This window comes from Heterodontus francisci, chromosome 23 (assembly GCF_036365525.1).
Source record: "Heterodontus francisci isolate sHetFra1 chromosome 23, sHetFra1.hap1, whole genome shotgun sequence".
NCBI lineage: Eukaryota > Metazoa > Chordata > Chondrichthyes > Heterodontiformes > Heterodontidae > Heterodontus > Heterodontus francisci.
Window position 1 is genome coordinate 11,310,444 of NC_090393.1, and position 16,529 is coordinate 11,326,972.

The 16,529-nt window shown below is 38.9% G+C and overlaps 1 protein-coding gene across 1 annotated transcript in view; it reads left to right on the forward strand.

The window, feature by feature from the left end:
• cltcl1 (clathrin, heavy chain-like 1) overlaps positions 1 to 13,018 on the forward strand; it is a 74,195-nt gene extending 61,177 nt beyond the window's left edge. The window contains exons 22-32 of the mRNA XM_068054678.1: positions 553 to 710; positions 1,375 to 1,539; positions 1,896 to 2,003; positions 2,841 to 3,008; positions 3,598 to 3,747; positions 3,996 to 4,127; positions 4,297 to 4,407; positions 5,254 to 5,424; positions 5,551 to 5,772; positions 9,108 to 9,183; positions 11,823 to 13,018. Of these exons, the coding sequence (XP_067910779.1) occupies positions 553 to 710; positions 1,375 to 1,539; positions 1,896 to 2,003; positions 2,841 to 3,008; positions 3,598 to 3,747; positions 3,996 to 4,127; positions 4,297 to 4,407; positions 5,254 to 5,424; positions 5,551 to 5,772; positions 9,108 to 9,183; positions 11,823 to 11,932 (1,571 nt within the window). The 3' untranslated portion in view covers positions 11,933 to 13,018. The remainder of the gene's footprint in view (positions 1 to 552; positions 711 to 1,374; positions 1,540 to 1,895; positions 2,004 to 2,840; positions 3,009 to 3,597; positions 3,748 to 3,995; positions 4,128 to 4,296; positions 4,408 to 5,253; positions 5,425 to 5,550; positions 5,773 to 9,107; positions 9,184 to 11,822) is intronic.
• The last annotated feature ends 3,511 nt before the right edge of the window (positions 13,019 to 16,529 follow it).

Below are 16,529 nucleotides of genomic sequence, written 5' to 3' on the forward strand. Positions count from 1 at the left end.
GCACATCGAAAGGGTTGGCAGAAATAGCTGTATTCTTAATCTCATGCTGCTGCTATCCTGCCAAGAGTCACTTTCTACTCTTGCCAGCCTTTAGTTACTTCTGAATTACACTTTATCAATGAGTGATGGGCACATTATTGCAGCTGTCACTCCAGCTGACCTGGTGTAAAGTAAGACCAACTGAGGCTGCAATATAAAAACACTAACCAAAAAGCTTTTTGGTGTTGCTGAGCAGGTTTCCCTCCATTAGAGCTATGATTTGTCTTTTCCTTTTTGATTAATTTGTTGACTATTCTGTGCTAATATCAACTGGATCAACAACCTAACTATCTGATTAAATTCTCTATCACTGTACTACATTGCTATTTCTGTTCTGCAGGCTGTGTTCTTGCTCAAAATACTAAAGTGCCCCTCTTCCATTACTTTCTCCTAGTCTAAGGCACTTTTTTCAAAAAAGTGTTCTGGAAATTTGCCAGCTGATCAAGATTTGAGTATTTTGGTCATTTGAGTTTAATGTTGAGTGTTGTAATCTACATTTCTGACTGCTTCTAGATAACTGGGAAGACCTTGTGAAATTTCTACAAATGGCTAGGAAGAAAGCCAAGGAGTCGTATGTAGAGACTGAGTTGATATTTGCTCTGGCAAAGACGAACCGTCTGTCTGAGTTAGAGGAGTTTGTTAATGGGCCCAATAATGCCCATATTCAGCAAGTATGTAATGCCAGAAACCCATTGCTATAAGCTTGTCAAATTATCGCATTTAAGACTTGCCATACTGCTGTCTTGAGTTCAGAATTGCTTCATTGACAATTGAGATTTAGACTTAATTTAATGTTGGCTTCATTTGCATTGTTTTGTCTGTTTTCAAATGTGGCTTAAATGTTGGTCATTTTAAAATGCTTCACCCTGTGAAAGTGCTATCCAATTTATATGCAAGTCCTTTCGCTTAAGAGCTAAAATGCATTAAAGCAACTTGAATCTGTGTACAAGCAGAATTGCTATGTGCTGCTCATTAAATGGAGAACACATTTTGAAAAGTTAAATTTTCCAATAAATGAAAAGGGCTTAAGATTGCAAAACCCCTGTGGTCTGCAACAGAATCAATGTGGGAACTGTATCAGATGGAGCCACTGTTGGTCAGACCATTTAATTTCCAGATAATCTGTTAACCTCAAGTATGTTCTGCAGTGTTTGGGTTATCTCTAGATGGTGCTTTAATTTAACATTAGCTTTTATGAAGAGCCATTAGATGAGGAATAATGTAGATTCATAACTTTTAACCTCATCAATATAGAAAGACTTCAGAACTGGAAGCCATTCATTCCATGACAGCAATATATGTATGAAGCTTAATTTATAAAATTTCTGAATGTAGGTTGGGGATCGCTGCTATGACGATGGCATGTATGATGCTGCAAAGTTACTTTACAACAATGTGTCGAACTTTGCTCGTTTGGCTTCCACTCTGGTACATCTAGGAGAGTACCAAGCTGCTGTGGACAGTGCCCGCAAAGCTAACAGCACCAGGACTTGGAAAGAGGTATGAACCATGCTACCATCTTCTAGGTTAATTGTTGCCACTGAAGCTGTTTTATAGTAATTTGTAGCCAGCTGTCTGGAATTAGCTCTTGAATCAAAAATTCTAGGTTCTGAATCTCTGTAATTGGGGATGGGCAATAAATGCTTGCCTTGCCAACACTACTCATCCCAGGAATGAAATTTAATAAACTCAAGCTATCTGTTTCAACCAACCACCCAAGACTGTAGATGGACAATAGGTGTGAACAATTTTTGTAAAGTTTGCACTAAACAGTAACTGCAATTGGCAATGATTTGTCTGCAAATTTCAGTAAGATAATTTGATCTGAATAATCCTGTTCTCTTCACTCTGCTTAGGTTTGTTTTGCCTGTGTGGATGGCCAAGAGTTCCGTCTGGCTCAGATATGTGGGCTACACATAGTCATCCATGCAGATGAACTTGAGGAGCTGATCAGTTACTACCAGGTAATTCCAGTCTCAATGTAGGCTATATAGTTTCTCAGCTAGAGGTACATAGTCTGCTGAAAGTAACTCACATGAATGAACTTTAATCTTTTAGGATGCAAGTCTCTAGTGCTGCTGAATAGATAGGCTCGAGATTTTGCATTTTGGTGCTTTAACACTGTTCATTGGTAACCAGTACCAAAGCTAGGAAATGTAGTTTTGTGCTGCAGATAGTATAGCTGTGTTTACTTAATGTACAAAGCTTTAGGGGATGAAGTACAGTACAGATTTTGTAATGACTTAAATCTGTTTAACTTCTGGCTACTTTTTGATATTAAACTGGGATCACCACTTTGAATTGGCTGATTCCAACACCAATGGTTTATAAATTCTAATTGTTAGAAACACTAGCAGGGGAGATGTGCTACACCACTGGTATTTGGGTGGGCAAACATGGTGGATGGACCTGGAGGATTGCAGCCATAATGTGATGGCAAATATTGTAGGATTTTGTTTATCCTGCTATTGACTGTTCAAACAATTGCAATGGATTCTAAATTCAGAAGATTCGGCTGATGGTAATTTAAAGCTTGTTTGTATGTGGGCAGTATAAGTGAACAAAAAATGGAATAGGCATTAAGTGTTTCCTATTTCAAGTTGAGAACTTTTTGATCTTTACTCCATTTCCAAAAAAGAGTGGAGTAGCAAGTGTGTTCTAGCAGCAAAGAATGATGGCTGAAGCACTGGCCTCTTTCCCATTGAGGCAGATTTCCAGTTAATAATTTTTTTTTTTGTAAGGCTGTAAATATTTTCCTCCTAATTGCCGTTGTGTAATCCTTGCATTGTATTTTGTACTAGGATCGAGGATATTTTGAGGAACTAATCTCCCTCTTGGAAGCAGCATTGGGTTTGGAACGGGCTCATATGGGAATGTTTACAGAGCTGGCAATCCTATACTCCAAATTTAAGCCTCAAAAGATGAGAGAACATTTGGAACTCTTCTGGTCCAGAGTTAATATTCCAAAGGTATTTGTGCAGTTTATACATTACACTTAATCCACTTAAGAACTGAACAATCATGCATGTTGCACTAATTTCAATGTCATGAACAATGTAGAACAATTCCAAATGGTACATTACTGTGTTCTGTTTTGGTTGAGACTGCAAACTATCGTCTTGCTGGAATAGACTCTGCAACTTGAATTTCCATTCAGATTTTGGTATTCTGACACTAATCAAGCTATTCTTGGAAGAATCTTTAAAGCAGTCAGTGCCTATTCAGGATACCTTTTGTGTACTTCAATGTGCCATTTAAGACCAAACCAGTGCTAGTTTGTTAATTGTAGATTATTTTGAATATTTCCAGTGGTAGGGTCAATAACCAGAGGACAGATTTAAGGTGATTGGCAAAAAAAACCTAAAGGTGATGTGGAGAAACTTTACACTGATTATGATCTGGAATGCTCTGTCTTGAAGGGTGGTGGAAGCTGAATGATAAAGACCAAATGTATTGAATTTGCTTTAAATAAAATGTAGAATTTTTTTTTAATTTTGTAATTGGAATTTATTTGAACTGAAATTTTGCTAACACTGATCATTGCACCTTGCTTTCCAGGTCCTTCGTGCTGCTGAGCAGGCCCATCTTTGGGCTGAGTTGGTCTTCCTGTATGATAAATATGAAGAGTATGACAATGCAGTAATTACTATGATGAGTCATCCAACAGATGCTTGGAAGGAAGGGCAGTACAAAGACATTATTGCAAAGGTACTTCTGATGTTGCTGATAGTATAATGTGCTGTCATACCCAGTCTGAAATGAGTCTTTAATTTTGTACGCATAGTGCTTATTCTTTGTCAATAAACTAGTCCTACCTAACGTGGAGCATTTTCAATACACTATCGGGCGATTGTTGAAGTAATAAGTCTTAATTGGCAAAAGGGACAGGAAATCAAACAAGTATTTGATTGGCAAGTGACTTGGGCAAGGTGTTAATTCTCCAATTTTCCTCACAGGTTGCTAATGTTGAGTTATATTACAAGGCCCTGCAGTTCTACTTGGATTTTAAGCCACTATTGATCAATGATCTCTTAATGGTTTTGTCACCACGCTTGGACCATACCAGGGCAGTCAACTTTTTCAGTAAGGTGAGCCATGACTTCTAATGAGGTGCACAGTAAAATCCATTATTTACTGGGGTAGTGTAGTTGCATTCTTGAGGCTAATTTCAGTAATGGGTTAATGCTGCCATGACTTCTAAGAACTCTTTTTTTTTCTCTGTTGAAACATTGTATGTTTGTATTGTCTGATTTGCAGGTGGACCAGTTGCCACTAATTAAGCCGTACTTGCGCTCCGTTCAGAATCACAATAACAAATCTGTGAATGAAGCTCTGAACAACCTGCTCACTGAAGAGGAGGATTATCAGGTACAGTGCACTGTCATGTAAATCAATGTATTTAAACTTTTTTGGACAGATTTTGAGCAGCTGCTTTTAGTTTAATGGGGCAGTGACCTGCACATGTGAATTCCCAAGCCAAACCAGAGTCCTTCCCCTTTTTTTAATAGAGAATTTTGGGTGAATTAGAGAGCTGCTTATATCTTTGGTCTTATCTCCTGGATACTTCCCCTACCCATCCTACTTGGAATATCCCATGTGGGATCAGAAGAAAATAGTGTTTTTGCATGGTCCTACTGGAATTTGTAGATGGTCAAGGCAATGCTTTCCATTGCACATTTACCCATCGCTCATCACTACTATAAACTTCCTGCCTACTATTGATGTACAATTTGGTTTTAAATGGCCACCCAATATTCAATTTACTAGGATTAAGCATATTTATTAACTAGGAAGGTTTGTTTCTAATGTTTCAACTGATGAGGATTGGCTCATCTATCTTAATTTGTCAAGCTCAACCTACTTTAAGTGGAGCTGATCTTGTACCTTTTATGTTGTATTTGCCTCATTGGAAAGGTATTCTTTAGAAGTATGTTTACCTCAAAATTCCTGTGGGTAAAAATACTCTTTGCCTTTCAGTGGATGATGTTGCATCTACTTGGATCTAAAGCCCCAAGTTATCTCTTCCTCATTTAGGAGCTGCTTGTTATGTCTACTGTTCAAGATATTCCTGGGGATTCTTTGGGCATTGTGTAAACACTTCTTGTATGTTTTAACTTTAATTCAAATCTTTTAGTACTTTGGATAAAGGTCAATGACTTGTATTCAGAAATCTGCTTTGACCATCTTGGATTTTTTTTGTTCACCCTTTTACAGGGTTTGCGTACTTCTATTGATGCATATGATAACTTTGACAATATTAGCCTCGCTCAGCGCCTAGAGAAGCATGAATTAATTGAATTTAGGCGCATTGCTGCTTATCTCTACAAAGGTAACAATCGCTGGAAGCAAAGTGTGGAACTCTGCAAAAAAGACAGTTTGTACAAGGTAAGCATCTGTTTGAATGCTTTACATCTGATTCTACAGAAACTTGAACAATTGAGTCAGAAATTTGGTGTGAACTTTGTCTTTATATAATGGTTAGACTTTGAGTAACTGACCTGTGTTTTGTAGGATGCAATGCAATATGCAGCCGAATCCAAGGACATTGAGCTCTCCGAGAAACTCTTGCAATGGTTCTTAGAAGAGGGCAGGCAAGAATGTTTTGCCTCCTGTTTATTCACGTGCTATGATTTGTTACGGCCAGATGTGGTTCTTGAGTTGTCGTGGAGGCATAACATCATGGACTTTGCAATGCCATACTTTATTCAAGTTATGAGGGAATATCTTACTAAAGTAAGTGAACTTGAGTTTTTGAGTGGCCTTTACACTGCTTTCAATTGGACATAGTATGGGGTGTCAACAGGAATGGAATTTTCAATTTTTTAAAAATTGAAAGGTTATTATAGAAAATGCATCTGATGCAAGCAAGATATTAGAACCTTTTGGAAAGCTTGATAAAGATTTGGCATTCAAATTATCAACTTTTTTCTTTAGTTTACCTAATATTCCACTATCATTTTGAAAATATTTTTTAAGCCAGGCTCTCATCTGCTAAACCTTTTATCTGCCCAGTCTGAGTGGATATTTTTGCACAGTTGATTGTCAGCATGAGTGAACATCATTGGTATCTTTAGTGCACTTAGCACATCAAAAATACAAAACTGCTATTCCTGCTGACTAGGGCTTTTGCAGCCACTGCAGTAATCTGCATGTATATAACATTTAATGTAGTAAAATGTCCCAATGCCCCTTACTGGAGTGTTGCTAAACAAAATTTGATACTGCACCACAATTTAGGAGTGCCTTAGGAGAGAAGGGTTTAATCCGAATTCAAAGCTAAGGCTGGGGCAGATGACTGATCCAGCACTGGCAATTTAAAATCTGCAAGAGGTTAGAATTGGAGAAGCAGTCTTAAATATGTACATAATGATTAACTTGTAACAGTGAATGCTGAATGCAGTGGTTTGCATTGGCGTTCAATTGAATACCAACTATTAGCTAGTTGTAGATTTGAGATGATGCTTCTGGATTGAGATTTTTGTTTTCCAACTGTTCCAAGAAATTGAAGCCTCTGCTGGTGGTGTCCTGCTACTTTTAAGATGAAAAAGCTTTCTGCATCAATTGCAACTTTGCTTTGATTTTTTTCATGAGTGAATCTGTGCTTTTACTCCAGGTCTCAAGTTTCACCTCTGAATTTTCTTACAGGTTGATGAATTAATGGAAAAGGTGACCGTCTGCTATCTGCTTTTTCTCTAATATAGTTGAACTCCCTCAAATTGTAGCTGCTAAGGGTTTTGCTCAATGCAGAGGGAGATGCTTAACCTGACCATAATTGAGTGCCTTGTAATGCCAGTGCAGATGTTGGCTAGTCTTTAGAAGTAATGGGTATTTCGATTGCTAGCTGTTTTATAAAACTTCAATTAACAGCTTGCTGTCTTTGCTAACTGCAAAATTTAGTTTGGCTTAATATTGTACTTCCTACCTTCTGAGACTCTGGATTGTGACATATATTGATTTTTAAACATACCCATTTCACTTCCCTGCTACACTCCTTCCTTTTGAGATGTATTTACATCTGATGTGGCTGTATGAACCAACATTGCAGCTCTTGGTTCAAACCCTACTGAATATTTTCACCACTTGTTAACGTGCATTGTGCCATCTTCTATGGGAATGAGTTGAGGTGACGAATCATTTAATTAAAAAAAATCAAATGTGCTGTAGAGAAGACTGTTCATTTCCCCATAAAAGCCTAGCCCATAAAAACCGTTGTATTTTTTGGAAGTTAAAATAGTAACTTGTCCAGCATAGTTCAAATTGTTGATGCTGTGGTGCATTGCAGCTTTGAGAAGGGGGACACCATTTGAGCAACTGCTTCAGTTATCAGCTATTTTGCAAAGGTTAATTTCTCATTTTGTAGTAATGCAGCTTAGATTTCTCTTGCCCTCCTTCCTTTTCCCCATTCCAACACCTGAGTTGATATCTGGCCAACTGCTCAACAACTGATTAAATCTAAATTAAGGCTGACTGGCTTTTGATGCTGTAGATGGTTGATAAAAGTGCAAAGAAATGGGCTTCATTTACTGGCTCCACTAAACTTTGATTCCAGTATAATCTGCATACACAAACACTTGGAGATAACTTGCTGCATTAATACTGCATCTGATGCATGTGCTTTCAGCAGCACAGAAACCTGCCCTAATAAATATCAGCAAGAAATGCTGGAATCACTCAGCAGGTCTGGCAGCATCTGTGGAAAGAAGCAGAGTTAACGTTTCGGGTCAGTGACCCTTCTTCGGAAGGGTCAATGACCCGAAACGTTAACTCTGCTTCTCTTTCCACAGATGCTGCCAGACCTGCTGAGTGATTCCAGCATTTCTTTTTGTTTCAGATTTCCAGCATCCACAGTATTTTGCTTTTATTCTAATAAATATCAGGTTGTTTATGTTGGACATTAAATTCTATTGGATCATATGATTTGCCCCTTCCTCTTCCTCCCCCACAGATGTTCACTGTAGTGAACATTATCTTTTTTGTACAGTTGTGAATTGCAAGGCCTTTCCTGCTTGGGATACTGGCTGCTGTCACCTAATTGTAGGAACTGACCCTATTCCAGATGCACAACCTTTTTTAAATTCATTTATGGGATGTGGGCATCACTGGCAAGGCCAGCATTTATTGCCCATCTGTAATTGCCCTTAAACTGAGTGGCATGCTTGGGCATTTTAAGTCAACCAAATTGCTGTGGGTCTGGAGTCACAGGCCAGACCAGGTAAGGATGGCAGATTTCCTTCCCTAAAGGCCATTAGTGAACCAAATGAGTTTTTAAACCAATCGACAATTTTAGAATGGTTCTGATAACTCCCTGAAGGTTGGGGTAAATGTACTGTTGTATCCCGTGCTAAATTTTACAAAGGTCCCATTTTTCTGTCTGGCTGATTTTGGAACTGCCAGGACAACAGTAGAGAGGCTGAAGTCATCCCCTACTGAATGTATCAAATAGCTAAAGTTCTTGATTCTACTTTTTTTTTTCTCCCTTTTTTGGAAGAGATGTGGGTACAGACTAGGCTTAATGGAAATGAACTTGTTTTTTAAATTCATGCTTACCTAATGTCCTCACTCATGTGAGGTGATGTGGTCTGTTTTAAATATAGAACTAACCTGTTATCACTATCTCCCTCAAAGGAGAAAATTAGGAAAAAATGCCATATTCCTTAATCTGAATATGCTGCAAAATTTACTACTTATAGCCTTTTGCAATCTTTGTAACATGCATTAACATTTAGAATTTCTTGCATTAAGATTAATGTGTAACTTTTCAGGCACTTAATGCCATCGTGTCTTGTCACTTTTGCAGTCTTTCCATGTTAGATGAATTGAACCTAAATGTATTTAGATTTTAACCAGGCAACTCATTGACTCTCCAAAGTTCCCCTCCATTAATGTCTTTTGTGGCTCTTGATGCAGATACTCGAACCTAGGTAAGTATTCTGGCTGAATGATCTGTACTTCAGGTGGTTACTTTACCATGCAACATTTTGGAGGATTGTAACTTTGTTTAGTGAGTGACTTGTTATTGCCTCAACCTACAGATGCACTGAAAGACTTTCATAATCCTTGCATTGTAGGTGGATAAACTTGATGCTTCAGATAGCTTAAGGAAAGATGAAGACCAAGTGACTGAACCAGCTCCACTAGTATTTGGTAGGTTTGCTTAGTTGAGCTGCAACTTATAAAGTAGTTCAGTGGTTCTAGTTCAAATCCCATCATGAGCTAGGAAATTGAATCCAGTAACTTAATGGGTTCATTATGAAATTTGTAAGATTGTTTTAAAATCCTGATTGCTTCACCAATGCTGTAGTCTGGCTGTCATTCCCTAGTGGGTTACATGGTTGTAAAATCATCCATTACAGTCCACGTTAGATCAGAACAAGACTTGAAGTCTAGTACAAAAGCAAAATACTGAATCTGGTGGGGGGAGGGAGAATGTTGGAATCACAAGTCAGGCAGCACATGTGAAGAGATGTTTCCAGTTGTTGGCCTTTCAGAATGGAATAGGTCATTGACCTGGAATGTCAAGAGATTCTTTCCACAGATGCTGCCTGACTTGAGTTTCCAGCATTCTATTATGGGAAGTCCAAAACCAGTTGATCCTAGTGTCTTTCTAACATTGGGGGACTGGCATCCAATTTTGACAACTGTCAGACTGAATCATCTCAGCTGACATTCATTCTAATCTCTGGATAAGTCATGTCTGTCAACAGAATTGTTTGATCAGCAATGGGGCACAATGATAGTCAGTCAGGTGGGTTTGGCCCTCTGATTCTTAACATTGGACCTATGAAGTTTTGTGGCTTCAACTCTCAGATGAGTAAACCTAATTATCACCTACATCCTCACTGCCCTCAACTGACATTGTTACTTGTGTTGGATGCCAGCTTGGAGGCAACACTCAATCATTGGCACAGGATGTATTCTAGGTAAGGGACTTGCATGCTTACCAGAGTGTCCTGCTAGTATCATTACTGACTGAGCTGAACATAATTGCTGGAGTGGTCCTGTCAGGCAATAACCAGTCATCAGTCAACCTCTACCAGTGATTTAGTGGACGTACGATCAGTCTTGCCTCCACAATAAGGGCACCTTCCATCATGTAGTGTGATACCACTCTGCAATATGGGGTGGACTAAGATCTTGCATCCAAAACTAGGCACTTGTAATGCTGTATGGGCTATCAGCAGAATTTCATAACCATAATCTGTAGCTTAAATGTTTGTCGCCCACTCAACCTGGAAGCCAAGCTTAGTTTAATGTAGGTGTGCTTGGAACAACACCAAGCATAGCTTTGGATTAATGAAGTACATTCAGAACTACAGTACAGGATTAGCTGTATGCTAAACATGAGAAGCTGCAGGCTATAGACAAAGTTGAGCAGTTTTAGAAACCAACAAATCAGAACAAAAAAGCTCTTTTGCTTGGAAAGTCAACAAGTGTCCTGTTTTTGTGTCTGGTGGAACTCATTCTGCTGTCCAAGAATGAAAGCTCTGCACATAAATCCACTTGCTGCAGTGAAATTTAAAATTTAGCATTCAGCTAATCCTGTATTTGAGCATGCAGGTGATTTATGGTTTTCTGTGCTTTCAGTAAATATTTGTACTCTTAGATATCTTGAAAGCTCCACCTTTATTTCTTTAATTGTATGCTATCTATGTATTCATTCTGCCAATTTTTATGCCCTCCTGAAGACTGTTTGTTTTTCCTGGTATTTTACAAACTTATCACCAGCAAATTGATAGCTTGCTTCCCTACAGATTGATGCCCAACACCAACCACCTTCCCTGCCCAGTGAACAACTTTGTTTCCATGCTGCCACATGTTTTGTACCCCAAGTTGTGCAGTCATTCTGATGGATTGGCCGATGACATCTGCCAATCCATATGCACTAAACCCATGTAACATGTATTGAGCACATCTGAGATGTTTTAATTTTACAAACTTGGGTGTAAATGGCATTTAAAGCCACACCTGGCTGGTTTTAATTATATCACCTCAACACTAATTTGATCTCATTCGGGTTGAACTTTCTAATTACTGAAGGTCAACTAACTGGTTGCTGTTTCTCCAGTTTATTCTCTCCCTAAGCAGTTGCATATGTTATTCACATGTTGAATAACTTGCAGCCAACTAAGGAATTTCATCTACCTGCACACACACCATCATGCTGCATTATGTTGAGCTATAAGGTACTAAAACTTGCGTCTTTGTAAAATGAATAGCACACTTGCCCGGAACTGAAATCTGTGCAGTTTTGATATTTCCCCTTTTCAGACCACCGCCCCTAAATTGTGCCAACAAGTGTGGTCTGAGCTACTGACTCCCAAATTAAATTGTAATCTTTTAGTTGCTCCAAAACAGAGTAAGGATGTCGAGGTTGACCTCCATTGCTTTGGCCAGAGGTGGGAAATGAGATCAAGCTTCCTGCAACTGATCAATGATCTTTGCTGAAAACCTACTTAATTCATAGATCTGTAGTGAAGGGAAGTCTCTTTCAGACTCCTATGTATGTGTTCCAGTATAAACTCTTGAATGGGATGGAGAAAAAATATTGAACAGCTTGTTTTGAACAGTTATCCATTTTGGTAATTCAGTCCAAAAATTCACTTTTGTAAACCAGATTTGCATGGGGATTTTCTATTGTATACTAAAGTCTCAATGAAAATTAATTGCATTTGACTTTAAATTAGTCCATTTTAAATGACTGGCAGATAACCATTGCACACTGATATATGATGTAACGATATGTATTGTAATCTGGTAACCTTTTTTGTGTTCTGGTTTTATAGGTCAGCAGTTGATGTTGACGGCAGGCCCCACTGCAGTCCCCCCTCAGCCTGGTTATGCTTATGGTTATCCAGCTGGCTATACTCAACCTGCTTATGGCTTCAACATGTAGATGTCCGCTTCACCATCACCACCCCAAATCTTCTTGAAAGCATATGACTTCCATAGAGCACAGGCTTATGGCTGAACACTTCCTCTGCTGCATGAAGATTTATAAAGGACTTCTGTTACTGTTATTTATTACATACTGTTACATTTAACTTTAAAATGTAGCTTTTTTAAAATTGTATTTAGAAAATACAACCTGTTGAGGCACTAATTAAAAGTGAGATTAAGGCAAGTATTAACTAGTTTACTGAATCTAGAAGTAGATCAGCTACCATTTTTGTTTGCAAAGCTGGTGGCTTAGTGCAATGTGAACTGTATTTCTCCTTGCCTGCCCTCGGATGAGGAATAATGGTACTGAAGGCAGCATTCAAATATTCCCATGGAGGTTTAAGCTTAAGAGGAGTTAACTTTGCCAGTATCTGCATGTGTTGCCAAATGTTTGTGATGCAAATGGTGCAGTTGGAAGACTGGAATTTTTTTGCATTCTTTATTGCAGCACTGAATTCACATTGGCCTCTTTGTGCAAAAGGGTTCTGGCTTCTATGGATGGAGCACTATCTGCTCTGCATCAGTTGGGGCCTCCATGCCAAAAAAGATGTGCGCCACTGTTAAATAAAACAATTTGTGCCTAATGTAAAACTTGTGGTAAGGAGCCTTGTTGCTAATCATGAATATTGGGTTCAGTGAAACATAAACCCCAAGTGTCAGTCGCAATATTTGGTTGAGATCTATTTTTAGATCTTCAGGGCGCATCTCTGGCAAATAGTCTTTATTGAACAGCAGTTAGTTGGGGACCATGTGATGAGAATGAAAATTGGATTCAGCCCAGTATGAAATGCTGGTTATAGTGGTAGTGCATTTTTAAAACAAAAGGGAAATTATGCTGTTAAAGCTTCAGCATCAAAGGTATTGTGAATATTTTGCGCAACTGTACAAACTTATTGGTTAGCAAGTTAAATGGATGTGCATTTGACTTCCCCCTCCTGCTACCCTCCTGTCATGTCATAGGGATAAATAAAGTTTACACATATAATTCTCATGACACTGCTGTATGTTCACTAATTCATTGCCTCAAAGTATTTACTTCATGTACAGAAATATTAACGTTTGCTTATACTGCACTTTAATGTAGAAAAAATCTCAAGGCAGTTGATGTAATTATGCATGGGTTCATTAGAGACACTTTAACCACACAATGTATTTAATACTGATGGTAATGGTGTGATCTGGCTTTGGTTTTAATCATATTCCAAAAGATCCAGGTTAAGATATAGACAACAAAATAGTGTTGAAAATGACACTATTTTAGTCAGTAATCATCTGTCTTTTGTCACTAAAAGTAACTTTGTAAATTTTGTTTACATGCAAAACTAAGATGAAAACTTGTCATTTTACAGTAGTGAAGTAGTTGAAATGCCATAAAGTGCATGTGCTGGCAATTTGAACCTGCTGGGTCAGAATGCAGTACTGTTAAATATTGGATGCCAGCAAGGCTGGGAATGTGACTGCAGTGTTCGAGAAAGAAAATGTCCAAGGAAATCCCCTGATAGCTCAAGTACATGACCGACTTTTTGACTAGGGCAGCTACTAGATCCATTATGTATTTTCAGTGTGGACAGGGGACACTGGTGGCCAGAACATAAACTCCCATCAGGTCCCATTTATTACAGAGCAGCTAATCTGAACCTGACTTTTGTGTTTTCAAGACTCTGGTTTTAATTGTGTCCTAGGAGATTCATCAACTGCTTTGTTTTGCCTGGGTTGTGCAGTTGTGGCTATTGGTACACTGGCACTTGTGTATTGTATTCTTGATAAACTTGGCACTAAGCTTGATGTGCCATGTTGATTTTGAATACCAAGCATGGTATATAAAATGAGTGATATACAATCCAAGCACTGGTTTGTTACAAGCCTTTCTTTACAAAGACAATACTGCAACAGGGTATGCTAGGGTTTGATTCTAGACACTAGCAACACAGCCCCTCATCCACGTGACTATATTCTAGATGTGCTAGGTCATGGGGGGTGGGCAGGATGCGCTTCAGTGTCTACTGTGTACAAACTATTGACTCTTTGCAGTGAGCAGGAGCCCTAACTTCCACCTTTTCAAATGTTGGCCATTTGAGACCAGCTGTGAATTTCTCCACCCACAACCTTACCCCTTCACCTGGCTGAAATCACATCCCAGGGTTTGCATTTCAAGTGTTTCTGGTCTGAGTGCAGTAATCAACACTGAATTGTTACTGAGCACCATATGTAAATCATCTAGCTTGTTAATGGGCTTGCTGGTGCGAATAGAAACTCCCTGAAGTTTTTGAAGAATGTGACATCCTCTTTCAGCTACCGTTAAATTGAGTGTCTAAAGTTTCCTTAGAACTACTGACTTCTGTAATGTTTGTTTATACAAGTTTTAAAAAAAAAACAAACAGGCAAGAAAAGAGTCTTATTCCCCACCCAATCCTTTAAAGCATCAAAATTAATTCCTCCTATCCACAGGCAGCCATGATGGTGGTTATATTATATTAACTCCAGTGAAATGTCTGCAGTCTTCATTGGGATCATGCAGCAATGAAATCCTGAGGCTGAAACATTGAAGAAAACCAAAAATAGTTGGTCTAAACTAGTCAACCTCCTTACCTTGGTAAGTGATGCCCATACATGAGCTACAAGACATAATTGGGTCATGTGCTGAAAATGGTCCAACTATCTTCTAACCCAGCAATCCAAGCTGTTTGGAATGTTAAATTTAACATCGGTGTTCCTAATTTATACTAGGACTGTATGCTTAACAAGAGATGTGCATTGTACACTAGTTTCCTGTTCCAGCTACTTAACTGCTGCATCATTACAAATATGCTCCTGAATGTGTTCTTTAGAAAAGGGGACTCCCCACATCAATTTAACTCCTTGGGCATATCCTTTCCAATGTCTAAGCACATCTTTTTTTTTTAGGCAGCTAGCATTGCAGGAAATGTTTTGATAAACTTGAGCAAAATCAAAATTCAAATGTAGAATACAGAAATCTGACCTGGACCAAAGTTGCTGACTCAAGATTCCTGCTCTGGATTGAATCTTTAAGACTAGATTGCACTGTTCAGAGCAATGCAGTGATTGCTAATATATACAGGTAAACAAAATTCGAAACTTGTATTTTATATTGCCTTTCATAACTTTGTCCCAAGCATTTTACAACACATACTTTTGAAGTGAATAATATAAGGAAAGGTGGCAGCCAGTTAGCACCCAACAAGCTCTTGAATAGCAATAAGAATCTGACATTAAGGAATAAAGTCATGCAGGCCCCCACCTGTCAAGAATGCGGCACATTGTTTTTGTCATGAACATTGATTTTTAGGTGTTGCTGGAGCGAGGAAATGACTTGTTAAAAAGATCAGCTGTGGCTGGGAAAAAACACTTGCATACTAACACATCAAAGTGGGGAAGTGCATTCCAGGGCCTGCTAAGGAGGATACAATTCACAAGGGCCAGGACTGGTTAGACCAACTGGTCACATGACTGTTCCAGGGTTTTCTCTTGAACTGGCCGGAGTTTGAGCGGAAAGACTGTTAGCTCCTAGACTAAGATAGTTCCTGTCTCTCTTCTATCTTTCTCAAGCCTCTGAATTCACTGAAGGCACGTGAACCCCAAAAGAGAAAAGTCTCCTACAGTGATCAAGATTTGAGGAAAAGCAAGATCTACCTACAACAAAGGACGCTACAGTGAGCTTGAAAAACAGTAACAAAAACTTGATATTGCCTCAAACTTTTGTCCACTTTATTTTTCTTCCTCCTATTTGTGTGTGTGTGTATTGTGTATGCATGCTAGTGTGGACGCGTCGTGTTTCCATCGGTGTTAATCGAATTGGAGTTTTAGGTTTAAAGGTGAAAATTAAACTTAAAACCTGTTTATGCTGGTTTCTTTGCCTTATAATTGGAAAGCTGTGAACAAGGATTCACCAAGGGAGAGTTAAAAAGGGCTTAAAATTAAGCCCGGTTAGTGCAAGACCATGTGAAGGCTGAGAGGGACCCCAGACAGCTTTCTCACCTGGTCATAGCAATTGGAAAAGCTCCCCTGCTCTTTGCATAGCATAGTGGGATATTTTGCATCCCCCTGATGGCCAGGATCTCCAGTTTCATCTGAAAGATAGCACCTGGAATTTGGACCAAGAATGTTCAAGCCTCTGCTTCTGAAAAGAGGTCTACCTTTTAAACCAAGGTAACATGGAAGCTGTACAGTATAGAAATGGACAGGCATACTACAATTTGCATTTATGTAGTGGCTTTAACCTAAAAACAGTCCAAGGAACTTCAGGAGCATTGCCAAACTATAATTGACACTGCCATATTAGGGGAGCTGACCAAATATTGGTCAAGAGGTAGGTATTCAGAGCATCTTGAAGGATGGAGGGGTTTGGGAGGGAATTCTGGAACTTGGGGCATTGGTAGCTGAAGGCACAGCCACCAATGAAGTGTTTTAAAATCTGATGTGAAAGAGGCTGGGATTGGAGTGCAGATGTCTTGGGCTGGAGGTTGTTAAAGATAAGGAGGGGGCTGAGGGATTTGAGGATTTTACAATCCATGTGGTGCTTAGCTGGAAATCAA